This window comes from Ruditapes philippinarum, unplaced genomic scaffold (assembly GCF_026571515.1).
Source record: "Ruditapes philippinarum isolate M1 unplaced genomic scaffold, ASM2657151v2 ctg1011_1_1_1_1, whole genome shotgun sequence".
Classification (NCBI taxonomy): Eukaryota; Metazoa; Mollusca; class Bivalvia; order Venerida; family Veneridae; genus Ruditapes; species Ruditapes philippinarum.
The window spans coordinates 130225-146885 of NW_026856759.1; the positions used below are offsets into that span (position 1 = coordinate 130225).

The 16661-nt window shown below is 30.2% G+C and overlaps 1 protein-coding gene and 1 long non-coding RNA gene across 6 annotated transcripts in view; both read left to right on the top strand.

Moving 5' to 3' along the window:
• Positions 1–16661, top strand: part of LOC132747622 (cytochrome P450 2D20-like) — a 51774-nt gene that overhangs the window by 10790 nt on the left and 24323 nt on the right. Inside the window, exon 1 of one of the 5 annotated variants that reach the window (XM_060737044.1) lies at positions 8539–8648. The exons of 3 other annotated variants lie outside the window; for them this stretch is intronic. In XM_060737044.1, coding sequence (XP_060593027.1) covers positions 8554–8648 — 95 coding nt within the window. In that variant the 5' untranslated portion in view covers positions 8539–8553. Of the gene's footprint in view, positions 1–8538; positions 8649–12764; positions 12912–16661 lie in introns of those variants that run through there. One more of the 5 variants, XM_060737049.1, reaches the window with a different exon arrangement.
• LOC132747614 (uncharacterized) lies at positions 356–1961 on the top strand. Its single transcript, XR_009628146.1, has 3 exons — positions 356–982; positions 1360–1436; positions 1680–1961. It is a non-coding gene; the product is annotated as an uncharacterized LOC132747614 (long non-coding RNA).

The following is a 16661-nucleotide window of genomic DNA, read 5'->3' on the forward strand; positions in this document are numbered from 1 at the left end:
GAAGGCCGCGAAGAAAAAGTGGTCACTTTTTTAAGCAACATTTCTCAAACAAAACAAGTATTGGGGGCCTAAATTTTATAAGGCATTTTTTCACCATTTGGGATAACAAAAAGGGGGGGGGGGGTGAAAAAGGCGTTAAAAGGCGTGTATATCGGGTAATGGGTTAATATGTCATAAAGGCATGATATCTTTATGTTTTGAATTTCGCTATACAATACATCTTTCTGTTGCATAACTATAAATTTGAATTTATAATGAAATTGAATAACACGAATATATCAAGACAGTAGTTGGCATGGTAATTACCTTCGATATCAATTTAATCGGGGTGGGTATAGGCTAAGAGGAGCCCAGCAAACACATGACGTTAAAATAACGTCGGATTAACGTTAGATTTTGGTCACGACGTCGGCGACCAAAATACGACGTAAATCTGACGTTAAAAAACCGATGTCTATTAGACGTTTCTTTTTGACGTCGTACTAACGTCAGGTTCTGGTCGGCGTCCTGACGGTAGGTAAAAAATTAACAAACAAAAAATCGTTATTCACTGTTGTAATCATTTAAACTTTTTTCAAATGTTATTTGGCTTACAAATGAAGTGAGTATATATATATACAGACCAAGATCGCGGCGCTGCATCCTAATAAAACATATAGGTGGCGCTGTATATAGGCAAGTTACATGTGTTATTGTTATGAAATCTATTTATAGCCACAGATCTGTTTACGAGTTCTAATCATTTAACGTTATAATATTATCATTTGTGGTACATTATATGTATCAAAATCACGAGTTTTTAATAGTGCTTTAACATTTAATCATAGTGACAGAAAAGGGAAAGAAAACATAATTAACCTATAATTCGAATCTACAGCCACGTGGATGGAAATTCAAATTCGTAGGCGTTACGTTTTGGCTGTCGGTCAGGAATCGGGATGCATTGATACAGTGAATATTTTAGATTTTCTTGAACAAAAGGGTCAGTTTAATTTATTTAAATTTATTTCTACATTATATTTGATAAATAATTGCATGATTGCAAGCATTCTTAAAATTAATTATCATTATTTGAACAGTTGAAGCAAAATGTCACACAATTTCGCGATAATGTGTGATAATAAATCTTTTCAAATTTGACATGTTTTAACTCTGCTTGTGGAGAGTTTATAATGTGCCTTTCAGTACTACCAAAGAGAATGCTTAGTTTTCATATTTTTCTTAACCTGTGATGTTTTTGTCAGTTAAAATCTGAGAATTGAGAATGCATTTGAAACATTAATTTGAAACTATGAAAAATTTAAGACTTGTGTTTCAAACGTAGAATATACATAATTTAGAATATAATTTTCTTTTCAGGTAGTTCAAGTGTTGGACATGCTCTCAAAGGTCGGAGGGACAGAAACACGTGATTATGTAAAAAGAAACATGGCAAAGTAAGATTTTTGTAAATTCTATTACATACTTATAATCCATACTAAACTGGAGTTTTAAAGCGGCCTTTTAAATTTTCAGTATTCATGTTTAGTTTCAATTTTTGTTAAAGCTCTCTTATAAAAAGCTAGCAAAATTGTTCATTAAGTTAAGATAACTTTCAAAATTTCTAAAGGGCAGATAACCATGAAAAACATTTTAGCTTGTTATTTGTCCATTTTTTCATAAATTTCTTTTTTTTTCAGTGAAAATGACATCACAAACGCTATTGGACATTAACGTATTCTCCGGACAGACGAGGGGTGGTGAGAGAAGGTCATATCTAAAAGCATCACACCTCCAAATTCGTGCTAATTCTCATGGATATTTAAAAGTATAACTTTGTGAAGTAACTAAAAGGAAGTAATTTACTGTATACCTTAGTGACAATTATCAAAAGGAGGTCAAAATATGCAAAATGGCACTAAATGTTTTAGTAATGCTGTAGAAGTATAGTTAAAATACTGAAAATAGCTTGAAACATTATTATCCGAATCTTTTAACTTTTCTTAAAATTATAATATTTTCATTGAAATGTTTTGTTCTTTAATATGTGTATATGTTTTCTTAGTTTCATTTATGTCATTGTTTTTGTAATACTTTTTGTTTTGTTATTAACTTATTTTATGTTTTTTGTTTAATTTATGAAAAGTATTTAGCCTTGGAACTTTTATTTTAAATAAATAAAAAACATAAAAACATATTTTTGATTTTAGTTTTTTGTTATACATTTCATTGGAGTGAAAGTTACTTAATAGAATGAGTAACATTAAATTCGATCAAAGCAGGATTAGCCAGAAAATATTTATAATGTGGTAAAACAAAAAGGTTAAAAACTGGTTAGATTTAGGTCGGAAAATGGTCAGATTTAGGTCGGAAAATGGTCAGATTGAGGTCGGAAAATGGTTAGATAATGGTCAGATTTTGGTCAGAAAAAGGTTAGATAATGGTTAGATTCTGACGTCTACCTGACGTCAGATTATTACGTCAAAAAAACTTTCAAATCCAACCGTTTTTCCGACCGTCATCCGACGTCAGAACCTGACTTAAATCTGACGTCAGTATGACGTCTTGTGTTTGCTGGGAGGGAGACTTTGACGAAAACACAAATTTTTACTATATTATTTAATAATTCATTTCAAAATCATATGATTTCCATTTCAATTGATTAATCAAACTGTGCAACTTGGAAAATATGTTTTAAAAATTGCAGAAAAAAGTAATTTGAAATTGTTTGTTGTATCCAAGAACAATGGCATCATGCATCTGATGTCAAATTTGAACTGTTCATTTTATGAGTCGATCTTTCATTTTTCTTATTCTAGCTGCAGCTGTTTTAGAAAAAACAACACTCATTGAAAATCCTGATAAGTTATGAACAAAACAATGATTGCCATAGGCAAAACATATTTTTGTTCTTTTTAATGAAATGTTAAAAAGTGCTTATATTTCAAAAATACCAGACCAAGTATTTTAACATCATCAATATGTATTACAGGTGACCAGTAAACTTACAAATTATGGAATTTTAACTGTTGATGTTATTGTGATTAACATCTAAATCTATCATGAAAGTATACACGATATGGTTCTACTAATTATCTATCAATTACATATATATCAAACAGTAGGCACTTCAATAAAAAGTCAGACTTTAACGTTAATATAACGTTGATTTTATATTCTTATTTGAAAGTTGAATTTTCAATGTCATAACAATGTTGAATATACACTAAACTGACAAATCAAAACAGTTATTTTTATCCAACTAAGTTACTGTAATATATTGTTATAAGTTTTGTCATCAAAATTCGCTCCCGGATTCATATCATGAAACACATTTTTGAATTACGTACTTGTACGAGCATTTACCTACTTGAGTATGAAGTAGAAAAAAATAATTTCCTGCAATTCATGTCAATTTAGTTTTTTACTGGGAGTGCTATTCGCTTTCAATTGAGGAAATTATTAAGAGAAGCTAAACTCTTTACTTTTTTTGTAAAACTTTTTATTGTACCAAATTTAATGTAGAAAATTACCTACAGTTTTTGCATTTTAAACTCTTTTGAGTCATTCATTACGGGTCTTTGGTGTTTTCTTTTTCTTTTTCTACTTTTAGCAATTTTTTGGAAATATATTCTGAATGAACAATTCTTTTCGTACAAGAAAATAATACTCGTTTGTTCATAAATTCTATGAATTCGTGAAGCAATATATATCGCATGTTACATTGTGTTACAGCAGTTATTTGGCATAAGATCAATCCGCCAAACTTATCTTGTTCTTTTTCTGTACACTTACAGTGTTTTATATAAAATCAGGTTAGACCAAATGTTATCTGAATGTATTCATTAACTTATTTATAATCGGCGTAGAACCTGATAACTGGTTAGTGATACGATTAATACGTCTGTAGAAAGAAAAAATAACAACACTTATATTTTATGAAAGAATCTAACATGTTCTGTTTTGTTTTATTGTTCTATATTATGTGCATTTAATTGGATAACGTGTGAGGAATTACTGATTCGTATTTCCTGTTACATTGTTTGGTATGTTTGTATTAATTTCTAAAACATTTAACCAGAAATTACTAAGGAGTAAACAGTTTTTACATCATTATGTAAGAAATATTTCATTGCTACTGTCGTAAAGCATTAGTATCGAGCCGAAAGTTTGAAACTAGACAGCATATATATAGTTTCAATTAATGGACCTAGATATAATGGCACATAAATGCTCTTACTTTTATTTATCAAAAGCCTTTTTCATTTTTGTGTACCTTTTTCTCAATTACGAACGCTGCTACTTATTAAGGAAACAACTCAAACACACGTACCTCGATAAAGCTTTGCAAAGATAAACTAGTATAATGATTGTGTAAATATTTATATTAATAAGTCATCCAAGTACATGTGCGAGTACTTTTGAACAAGCTTACGTAAGTCACATTTAAATCAATGAATTATCATTTATACTTTTCTAAAGAAGAGCTGATCTTATTAGTTTGGAAGACTAAATCCTGGCAAGAACTATCATTGGAATACAGTATATATTAAATCGACTAAATACAATGCCTTTTATATTATTTCTTTTTATATGAAACAGCTGCAACTAGAATATATTTACAAAACAAAAGCACTGTCCGTAAGAGAGATAACTATACTTTAAATCAATCTTTCGATGGGATTTATTGACAAAAAAAATGGACCTTATATTTCTAATTTGAAAAATATAACTTAACCAACAATGGAGAATTATAAGACGTACGATGGCAAAGCATATCAAAAATGTTTCCAGGGCTTCTTGCCTTTTAGAGGTTTTTCAATTGTTTAAGGTGACCAAATATTGTATGTCATATACGAATGGATGGATATCTTTCTCAGAACTGAACATGAACATAAAACTCATGACTTAGGACAAGGGGTATATTTTATTGATGTAACACACTTTCTCGGTTTTGTTCCCATTATGGGGTTCCCATTTTAATACAAAACTCTGTCTCACAGGAACGTGTATTAGAGCCTACATTTAGCAATGCTTCCTCAAATCAGGTATACAAAGTAATTGATTTATGATGAATAAATTTGTTTTACAATCGAGCTTGCAAAAGAAATATGTTTCAACAAAGAGATCACTCAAGTAAAACGAATAAGACAAATCAAATAACGTTCGTTGTACTTATTTCAAGTACTTATTGTATAACCAGGATTAAGCTAAGTCTGTTTTGGAAGATATGCTGTATGTATGCTGTCACACGAACATGTTAATTAGTTCGTAATGATGGTCATTATTTTAGTTAAATTTAAACTCTTTCTAGTATACATCACATTTTCCTGTTTATTTGACCAATAACTACATACAGAACTTCACTTTTCTAAATTTGTTTATAAACTGTAAAACTGCTTAAACATATTGTCAATTTTATTTTGTTTCGCACATCTGTTACAATGTTATATACCGCATATTTCTCGTGAGAACAAACTTAAAAACACAATATATTATATACTACCAAAACAGTTACTTACTAAAGTTCAAATAAATAACAATTTAGAAAGATATATTATAGCCATTATCTACATTCTAATTTTCAGTTAAGCCGAATCTTGCATTCTGCTACGGACGGACGCATTAACTATTATCGTCCACTTTAAGACTTAACAAGCAACATTTTCAATTTGTACGGGTTAGGCAACCTTTTAGAATATTAAATTAAAGAAAACTGCAGTCAAGATTTTTACAAGATGCACTTTATCACCTTACCCGATATTGATTCAAGAGACTTCCTATTAAGTTGGAGTAAATTCAAGGTTTTGCATATTTTAATTTTTTGCCAGGCTTTATGTTTAATATTATCAATACGTCCTGTCCATTTTTGGAAAGGTGGCTCATAGATGCTCATGAGATTCTTCTTCAGCAATTTGAAAAAGAATAGAAAGTGGTTCTGTCGTGTACTTGTTTTCAGCTTTAATAATGTATCCAATTTTGTTGAGATTGAAATTGAGCAACCATGATTCTTCCTTTTTATTGCAAATACCAAACATTAAGAATTCCAGCATCAATAACAAAAATAACGAACAACCAGATATTATTACTAGTCTAGAAATGTCACAAAGACGACTTGAAACTCCATTTGCTTGACAAAATGATGCACGGGGGAGGAACTGTTACATTTCTTCTCTTGAACTGAAATACGCTCAAAACCAACGTTATATGCAAATGATAAGCGTACTGTGCTTTATAATGATTTACACACTTATTGACTAATAAAATACACTGAAACGTGCCGTAATTAAGCACAAGAAATACACTGGTAGTAACAAAAGTTATCATAAGAACTCCGGGACATATTTTGAATTATCACAAGAACTCTGTGACATTTGAAAAATCGGGTATAAATTTATTAGCCTAGGCTTTATGTTTGCAACTCTGCATTATAATTATGTAATTAAGTATAGCTACGAAGAAGATCACAAATGAAAAGGTCAATATGTATGAATGAGCAAATTATTTGGAAATTTTACTCAAAACTACCCAATTTTTTTTTAAAAAAGGCGATGAAAATGGACTAAAAGCTTTTTCGGAAACATAATACAAAATGTAGGGCAAGTTTAATTATTAATGTTTAATTAAGCATCTCAAACTTCCCCATTTAAAGGTAAAAATTATCATTTTCACGTGAGTTCTCCAAGTATGTAGAAACATTTTCCACAGATATCCGTAACGTTTACCAGGAACTCCGTGACAGTTATCATAAGAACTCCAAACAAGTTATCATAAGAACTCCATCCTTCGTGTAACAGTTCCTCCCCCGTGTTATGGTATATTGATGTGAGTTGATTAACTGTAGAGTAATTAAGAACAAACCCAGAAAGGAAGAGTAATGATCTTGTAATGAGCTACTTAAAAACATGAATCTTAAGTATGACAATACTTCTCAACACTACGTGATTTTTAGAAAGTTTACGTTTTCTGGGTCGAGTGAATTATATTTAGCCATGTTTCTATGAACTTCAATGCTTCATGATGACCAGCATGTGTACACGTGATTATCTACGTGTTGAAGTTGTGTATAATTTAGCCGAAACTTGGAGCCATGGCGTTTTAAAAACTGCATGCCTCCAGATGAGCAAAAATGTTTCAATAAAATCAAACCTGAGAAAAATGTTCTAAAACTATAGGAAAATTAAAAAGATTAAAAAATTTAGTAATAATTTACATGTTTTATGCGATTAATGCGATTTATGATAGATTTTATTTTTCAGTATGTATAAGCATATTTCTACTGCGTTACTAACGCAGTAAATATTTTGAAAATTTTGACCTCAATTTGGCAATTTACATGGGTTGTGAGTGGTGTTTGTAATGTATAAATAGCTGCCTTTTGGTTACTTCACAATATTTTACTTATGAAACATTTGTAAACTTTTTATGAAAATTAGCATGAATCTGGAGGCATGCTGCTTTAAATTTAGTAATATTAATAAGCCGGATTGTTTGTGAACCAAATGAGTATGATTTGATAATCAGAATGTAAATATACTAATTCATTACATAACAACCAAATATGCGATTCAACAATTTTTAAAGCAACACTCTCGGGATTTGTGTTATTTTAAAAAAAAAATAAAGGTACATTATGCCTCAGAAACAAACTTTTTTCACTTCTTTAGTAAGAGCAAACATGAAAAAATGGTTTTAATTAGATGCATGCGACCTGAAAATGTGAAATTATTGGTCACAAAAATAGAAAAATGAAAACGAAGTATAGCATTTTGACTTCCATACTAAATTCTAATTCACTGTAGCTGTAATTATTGCCAAAAAGCAACAGATGAAAAAGATGGTTCAGGTAATTGGCCAATGAGTAACTGTTTGGATGCTGTAAAAGTACACCACCATTAATTAAAAGCTTTTGAGAAATAAATATAAATCATTTCTGAGGCATAATGGGCCTATAATGGGAAAATGGTTTATACTGTGTAAAACTGTTGTCAGATGTAAGTAAAGTGAATTAATCAGCATAGGACATTTAACATAACATACAAAACTATTACATGGCTGTCATAATATGCAGAAATTTCTCTAAATTTGCTCATTATGGGACTAGTACATTTTTGGATAAAAATAGTAAATCATTCCATATTTTTATAATACATGTACATTCAGTTTGTGCTGTATTATAAGTAGTCATATAGATTGTTTTAATTAAATTTTTCCTAAAATATGTTGTATATATGTTTGATTTATTCTCATGTACATGGCGTGTTTCTTCAAAGCTAACTCAATTTAGGTACAGCAATGTTGAGATCTCGAATGATCATAAACGTTGAGATAATATACAACAACAACAACAACAACAACATGTAGTAGTTACAACTGATATATTTACATATATAATGCCTCCAGTATCCTTGTTCATTATTCTAGTTGACCAGATTTACGTACTATATCCATGTTTGTATTAGATTAATAAAGTTTATACATAAAGATTAAGTTAATACAAAAACGTTCATCTTCAGTAATTAACTTTATGTAATCAGTGAACTAATTGTGCTTCTAGATGAGACATTGGTGAAAATGTTAAAAACCACTCTTTCTGCGGCTACGATTTATTCGTGTGTACCACGGTACTGGAAACAAAATCTTGTCATTGGTCTAATCAACAGTAGAAGGTATTTATGTTTCAAACTGTATGTTTCTTTTACTTTCAAATTAACTTACTTTTATGAAACAATGTAATGTAGTGCTTGTGTTACCATGTACTAGGACTAGCCACTTCTTTTTTATTTATTAGAGCAATGTCATAAATACAGACATTATGTTCCTTTCTAGAGTTATTATGTTATTTTATTATTACACTAAAAAGATGGAAATGTAAAGATAATATATACCAAATATGTCTGAACGAAGTTTACATTAGGAGAAATATAAACAGTGTGGTACAACAAAATGTTAGTACTACACATGGTGTACATTCACAGTAACGTCATTTTATTAAAATGTTAGTGTTTTCAATATAAATAACACTCTTCTTCGGAAATAGCCAAAAACAAATTATGTTTGTTCTTGTCAAACCCTTACTCTCTTCACGAACAAATATCCATTCAATATTTGATAATAGATATATACCATGTTCTCAGTAAATAGTTGCTGATGCCAATGATATCTTGTAATGATCTAGAATTGTTACCTGCTTTCAATAACTTTTTGTCACTGTCAGTGATGCAAATTTGGTAGCGAATTTCTGCAAGCATATCTGGAACAGTACTAGAGCTACATTGGAAAAATATATACCATTGGAATTGGCAAATGCCTACTTAAAACATAGTATATGTTTAATATTCAGAAAATGAAAGTTAAAATAAAAAAAAATAAAAACCCATTAGCGATGACCCAATGTTACCGTGAACAAAAGTCAAGTGATCACCCACATTGTACCATTGAAGTATTTCAACAGATTGTGAAAACGTCGTAAAATACATGAACTTATAATAAACTTATTTAGTGAGTATTTTAATTAAATGATTAATTTAAGAAAATTAGTGCTGATTATATTGATCATTTAGTCATTATATGAATATTTAAAAAATATTCTATTGTTATAAACAGGGTTGTAGCATGTGGGATGGTGGTAGAGGGGAGGGTGGTCATGATGTGTCTTTGGCACACGCCGAATACCTGTGATAATGATATTATAAAAAACTGGTTTTATTAATGATGTAGGCCCCAGACTACATAACTACATAAGTTTCTGGTTTATTTTATCATGTGTTGCTGCAAAAATCTGGCATGTACTCAATCTAGTTTATTCTATAAACATTTTTGGCCATGTTGATTAACTATTTCATTCAGCAATGAGATAGAGAGGTATATTTAACTCGGTCATTCAATAACAAGAGGTCTGTAAAAGTTCTAAAAATTTCATGTTTTTCGGAATGACTTTCTCAAAGCAACAATTTGTCTTCGAAATTATATGATAGGCCATGTTGTTACATGGATGGAAAAAAACGATTTTGGGTAATTTCAGGTATTTTCATCATTTTCTATTAAATGCTTATCAAGACTTTCATCAAGACATTGCTATATCAGAACATTTTTTCAATAAGACTAACCGAAATAATAATTTCTGGACTTTTACTGTTAAACACTGCTTACGCATGTGCTATGGAATTGAGATATATTTTTAATATTTTTGACATTTGATTAATTTTACAAACGCAAATTGTTATTTAATGTTGGTGTATACTTCAGTAAAGCTAGCGTACATTAAAAATAGTGCTCGCAATCGGTATAAAATTATATTTGCTATACATTATGTATAAATTACTTCAAAATTGCATAATTGTTTAGTATCATTTTTCCCTGTACAGTTATAATAGTTGAATTTTCATGTTTTAAGACTGCCATAGAACAATATTACACTGTAATATAGGAATATTTCATATCAGAAAGATTCAGTGGTTAAGAAGTAAAATTGCCCCCAAAAAGATAACAATTTTTGAGGTCAAGATAAACCAACTGTTTAACTAAATATTTTACGCTTAGTTAAAATCCGCCACACACAGATGAATAGAGAGATATGTTTACATTAATTTCTTACTCTTTATTACTATTACCTTGGAATATATTAGTTTTATATGTCAGGTTGTGAATGATTGAGCTATACTCATTCACTGGGATTGATATTCGCCTTGATATTCAATCATCAATGTGTCCGTTAAATTTGTATGTTCGTCTCTAAAATTTATTGTTTTGAGTATGATTTGAAATAAACTAAGGAGCACTGCATGTGTACAGCATGGATTATTATATTATCTGAATTGTTTACATGCGATAAAACTGTTTATTGCTATCATAAAAACACTTTTATTACATAAGGCATGAAATACATCAATGTTGCATAGCTTAAGCTTGGTGTAATCCATTCAAAATTATCCCTGGTGGCAAAAATAACAATTGTGCAACATGGTCATCAAAACAGATATATATCAGGAAAGAATTCTCTGTATTTATAAGATTTCACACACGAACATTCTTCAATGACTTAAGTTTACATTTAGATCATTTTGATACACATTTTTGGGTTAAACAAACAATAAAATTTCATTGCTTATAATCAAAGTGTCCATTCATTATGCACGTAGTTTGATTGTGACATGAATTGAATCTATATTCTGAATATGTCGCAAATGCATGCTATTTTAATGAATTTCCTAATAAAATACATGTTTTACTGCATAACTGTAATTTTGAATATACACAATGTATAATGAAATTAAATAATAAGAATATATAGATCTAGACAGCAGTTGGCTGACATCAACTTTATCGGGGAAGGCGGATATGGGCAAAAAGGGGCGAGGATGTAATTGATTAATCAAACAGTAAAATTCAAAATACATGTTATAAAAGGTCCAGAAGAAGTAATTTGAAATTGTTTGTTGGATCCAAGAACAATGGCATCACGCATCTGATGTAAAAATTTAAACTGTTCATTTAAGTCGGTCACTTAATTTGTATGTCCGGAATATCTTATTCTAGCTGCACCTGTTTTCAGAGAATCACACAATGAAAATTTCTGATAAGTCAATGAACAAAACAATGGTTGCCAATGGGCAGAACATATTTTAGTTCACCATCAACGGATAATTTATAGTAAGAAAAGATTCCATTCTTACATGTGTTATTTAAGACACGCCCTCGTGTATTTCTATATTAACCTAGTTTTACTTCTTTGTCACATACTCTGCGCTATATTGCATGTTTTGGTAGTTATTATAAAAAGTGCTAATGTTGCAAAAATGTCTGAACAAGTATTTTAACATCATCAACAAGTATTACAGTACATGTTATCCGGAACTCGGCAAATGTGGGGTTTTCCTTGCCAATCCCCCCGGAACAAACTTTTACCGTTATTTTCGGTCACAATAGATTAGTCAACCAGTTGCGCTTAATTTTGGAGCTGTAATTGTAAAAGTTTGTTTGTATCCCCCGATTAGCTGGGAAAACCCAAATATTCTTAATTCCGGGAAAATTGATGGACATCCAAATCGATCCTGAAAGTATATATGATATGACTTTACTACTTATTATCTATAAATCATATCAAGCAGTATGCACTTCAGCTTCAATAAAAGGTTAGACTTTAACGTTAAAATATCATTGAATTGATATTCTTATTTGAAAGTTGAATTTTCAATGTCATAAAAAACGTTGAATGTACACCAAACCGCCAAACTGAATCACTTTTTATCTAGCTAAATTACTAGCAGAAAAAATTAATTTCCTGCAATTCATGTCAATTTAGTTTTTAACTAAAGTGGGATTAGTACTGCGTTCAATTGAGGAATTAATTAAGCGATAACTGAAACTCTACTCTTTATTAAGTTGTTTTGTAAAACTTGTTATAGTACCACATTTGATGTAGAAATTAACTTGCCAGTTATAGCATTTTGAACACTTCTCATTCATTCCTTTCGTGTCTTATTTTTTAACTTTTTTAGAGTTGTTTGGGATTGTATGCTGAATGAACAGTTCTTTTCGTACAAGAAAATAAAAATTGTTTGTTCATAAATTCTATGAAGCGATATATATCACGTGTTACATTGTGTTACAGTAGTTATTTGGCATAAGATCAATCCGCCAAAACTTATCTTGTTCATTTTCTGTACACTTACAGTGTTTTTATACGAATAAAATCAGGTTAGACCAAGTGTTATCTGAATGTATCCATAAAACTTATTTATAATCGGCGTAGAACCTGGTAACTGGTTATTGATAAGATTAATACGTCTGTAGAAAGAAAAAAAATAACAACACTTTTATATATGAAAGAATCTAACATGTTCTGTTTTGTTTTATTGTTCTATATTGTGTGCATTTAATTGGATAACGTGTGAGGAATTACTGATTCGTATTTCCTGTTACATTGTTTGGTATGTTTGTATTAATTCTTCAACATTAAGCCAGACATTCCTTAGGAGTGAAAGTTTTTATCATTTTGTAAGAAATATTTCACTGCTACTGTCGTTAAGCATTAGTATCAAACACTTAATTTACCGCCGAAAATTTCAAACTCGACAGTATGTATATGGTTTCAATTCAGGGAACTAGCTATCACGGCGCAGAAATTCTTTTATATTTATTTGTCAAATGCTTTTACATTTTAGTGTACTTTTATATCTTCCACATTAAAAAGTAAGAAAAAAAATAAATAAAAAAAACCTCACCGGCAATCTTCGTCTTCTGATGCATTGGTGGTAATAAGTGTAGTTACACTGATTAAATATCTTTTATAGAGGTCAAAATACTAATTTGTTAGCAATTTGCTATTATTATGACAAATAATTTTTCACATTAAGTGCTGCTGTCATTTTGTAACAAGCATCTAACATATTTAAACGTTATGAAACTCATGTTTGCTCTGTGTTAAGAAAATATTTGTGTTGGAGGCATAATGTATCTTTGAACAATCAATATCACTAAAAATGTATGAATTTAAATGGGAAAGCATATAATTTTTTTTTTTTGTAATGAATTAAATTTGGAATAAGTGCAATTCCCGGATCGAAGCATTAATCTCAACAAAATTACATGTAACTTGCAATGCAACCTCGGTTTGATGAAGGATAATGACGTTGACGCTAAATATCGAACTCTGCTAATATAAAGTGAAAAAACTGAGACACACCTGCCTTGGCAAAAAAAGAAAAAATGTGTGCAATATTGTGTTGACATGAACGCTAAATACTTTTGTAATGATTGTGTTAATATTTATATGTATTAGCCATCAAATTACATGTACTTTTGGAAATCATTTCTATATTGCTTACGTTAGTCGTAATTGAATAATTGATTTATTATTTATACATTTCTAAAGCAAGGCTTCTCTTATTAGTTTGGAAGAATAAATCCTGTCCAGAACTATCGTTGTAATACAGTACAGATTATAACTACTCTTTATGATGACTGCTGCAATTTAAGATTTATTTAAAAAGCACTCTCTCACATCGCTCTTTCGATAGGATTAAGCGACTCCAAAACTTGACCTTGTTTTTCTAATTTGAAAAAAAATTTAACCAACAATAAAATGATATAAAACAAGGTGTTTTTGTGGTGATCAAATATTCCTTGTTTACGGATGTCATATAGACAAACGGATATACCTTTCTTAGAACTGAACATGAACATAATACTCACGACTTAACACAAAGGGACTCATATTTTATTGAATAACATCCTTGTTTTCGGTTATGTTCTCATACATTATCGGTACCCATTTTTATACAAAACTCTGTCTCACAGGAGCCTACATTTAGCCATGCTCCCTCAAATCACTTTTAAAATGTAATTGATTTATTCTGAATACATCTAACAATTAAAATATTTAACTAGAATGCTTGCTGGCAATTATTCACGAGACAAAAGTCAATTTATCACATTACTTTAACCCATTGCTTCATGAGCATTTTGTGAAACATGGCTGTTTTCTTTGAAAAGTATCCCGTTACAAGTTCAAATTGCTATAATACAATAAAAACTGCTTCAATACTAATCAAACTTGGCTGGACCATTTACCCTTGCAACAACATGCTCAGGCTTAAACTTTATGTTACCATGGCAACGAGGGGACATCTCAAAATTGTCAAAATTCACTCTTTTGCGTTGATTTTTCCATCAAAATTTATTTCAAAGTGCTGCAACTTCTCAATGGATTGAGATAGAGTCAAATGCTTTTAAGCGTTTGTACATACACGTTACCTTTTAATCAATCTGGGGTCATTATAAGCCTCTCACAAATCCAAAATTAATTTTCTTGGCGATAAGAGGGACTGCCGCCCCCTTCAAAACCCCCCAAACAGAAGGAGGCACATCCCCCTTCTGGAAACCCCCTGATGTTTCTTTTGGTTGAGAGGCCGCGCCGAAAAAGTGGTCATTTTTTTGAACAACATTTCTCAAACAAAAACAAGTGTTGGGGGCTTAAATAAGACATTTTTTAATCATTTGAGACAACAAAGGGGGAGGGGTGAAAAAGGCGTGTATATACTTAATTATTATTAACTTAGTTATGAATATGGTGATAACTGTTTTCTCTGAAATCTGTTCTTGAAATCGGGAGTACTCCTGGATTCCGACCACCAGTGAGGGTCGAGGTTTATGAGCACGCCAAGCACGAACTGGGACGCATGTCGTCGCAAGAAGACTTTATTGGAGCTTCTAGGTCCCCGTTTCTGCTCTGATTGACTTCAGGTCCACTAGAGAGCAGTCAGAGGTAACTGTTTCCAACCGATCTGAATTCTCGTTTTGCAAAATAATTTTCTTTCAGTATTATAACAATTCTGTACTGAGTTATTCATGCGGACGCTTTCACAATGCAAACATATGAATTTGTAATGTAAATTGATTAGATTATATTACTCTTGAATTTGGAATATATTGTCTTTGTGTTTAAAATTGATGCCACTCTGCAGTAAATTTATAAGGTACTGTGCAAGTAAGGGGGCTCTTGATTTTGTTTTCCAACAGTTACCATAACCTTTGTTTCACGTTATTTCCTTATTATATGCTTTAACAATTATAGAATATTGTCAAAGAAAACACAATTTATTTATTACTTATAAAGAAATCATTTTAAATTGATTAATACTTGGTAAATAAAAGATTTAATTCTTGTAAGTCTCTTAATTAGGACAATTTATATATTGTTATTTTGTCTGTAAATATTAATGAAGAAATAGATATTGTTTAAACCAAATAATTTATCAATAAATGAAATATAAAATATAATAAAGAATAACAAAAAAAAGCCATAAGACAAAGGGTTACCTCAAAAAGGAAAGATTACTTATTGACCATTCATTATTCAAAATAATTATGAGGAAGAAATGTCATGTTTAGAATAGTGATGTGAAGTGATTTTAAACTATATAATTGCACATTACTTTAATGAAAGACACAAGGAAGAAGTCATAGGGCGGAGGAAAGAAAATGAGACTTTGCAAATGTTTAGGATTGTACTTTCTTTTTTAAAATTAGCAAATAATGATGATAATTCTTGCTAGATAAAAACAGCGATATGTAATTCAATTAAATTATTACAAAAAAACCGTTTTGTTCCATGTATACATGTATATGCAGAATGGAGATTAAAATAAAAAAAATTAAATAACAAGTGACTTCAATCTCACTACACTGAAAGAATGGATAATCAGAAACATGTGTTTTTTTAGATGACTTATATGCAGAAATTTCTCTATATTAGCTTAAAACTGGACCAGCATATTTTGTGGATAAAAAGAGTAAATCGTGCCATATTTTCATAATACATTAAAAATTAACATGGATTGTAATTATTCATAGATTTCTTAAAATTTATCAAAATGTATTTCAATTATTTTTTATTGAACTAATTGCCGGCGTGCTTTGATTCGAACTCATTCTCATATTACAGAATTAAATGGTTAAATGTTGAGATCTCGGATGAGCATAAACGTTGAGATAATATACTAGTAGTTACAACTGATACATATTTACATATATAATGCCTCCAGTATCTTTGTTCATTATTCTAGATGACCAGGTTTACCTACCATATCATGTTTGTATTGAATTAATATTTTGTATGCATAAACTTTCAGTTAATAAAAGAACCGGTCGTCTTCACTTATTAACTTCTTCTATTTAGA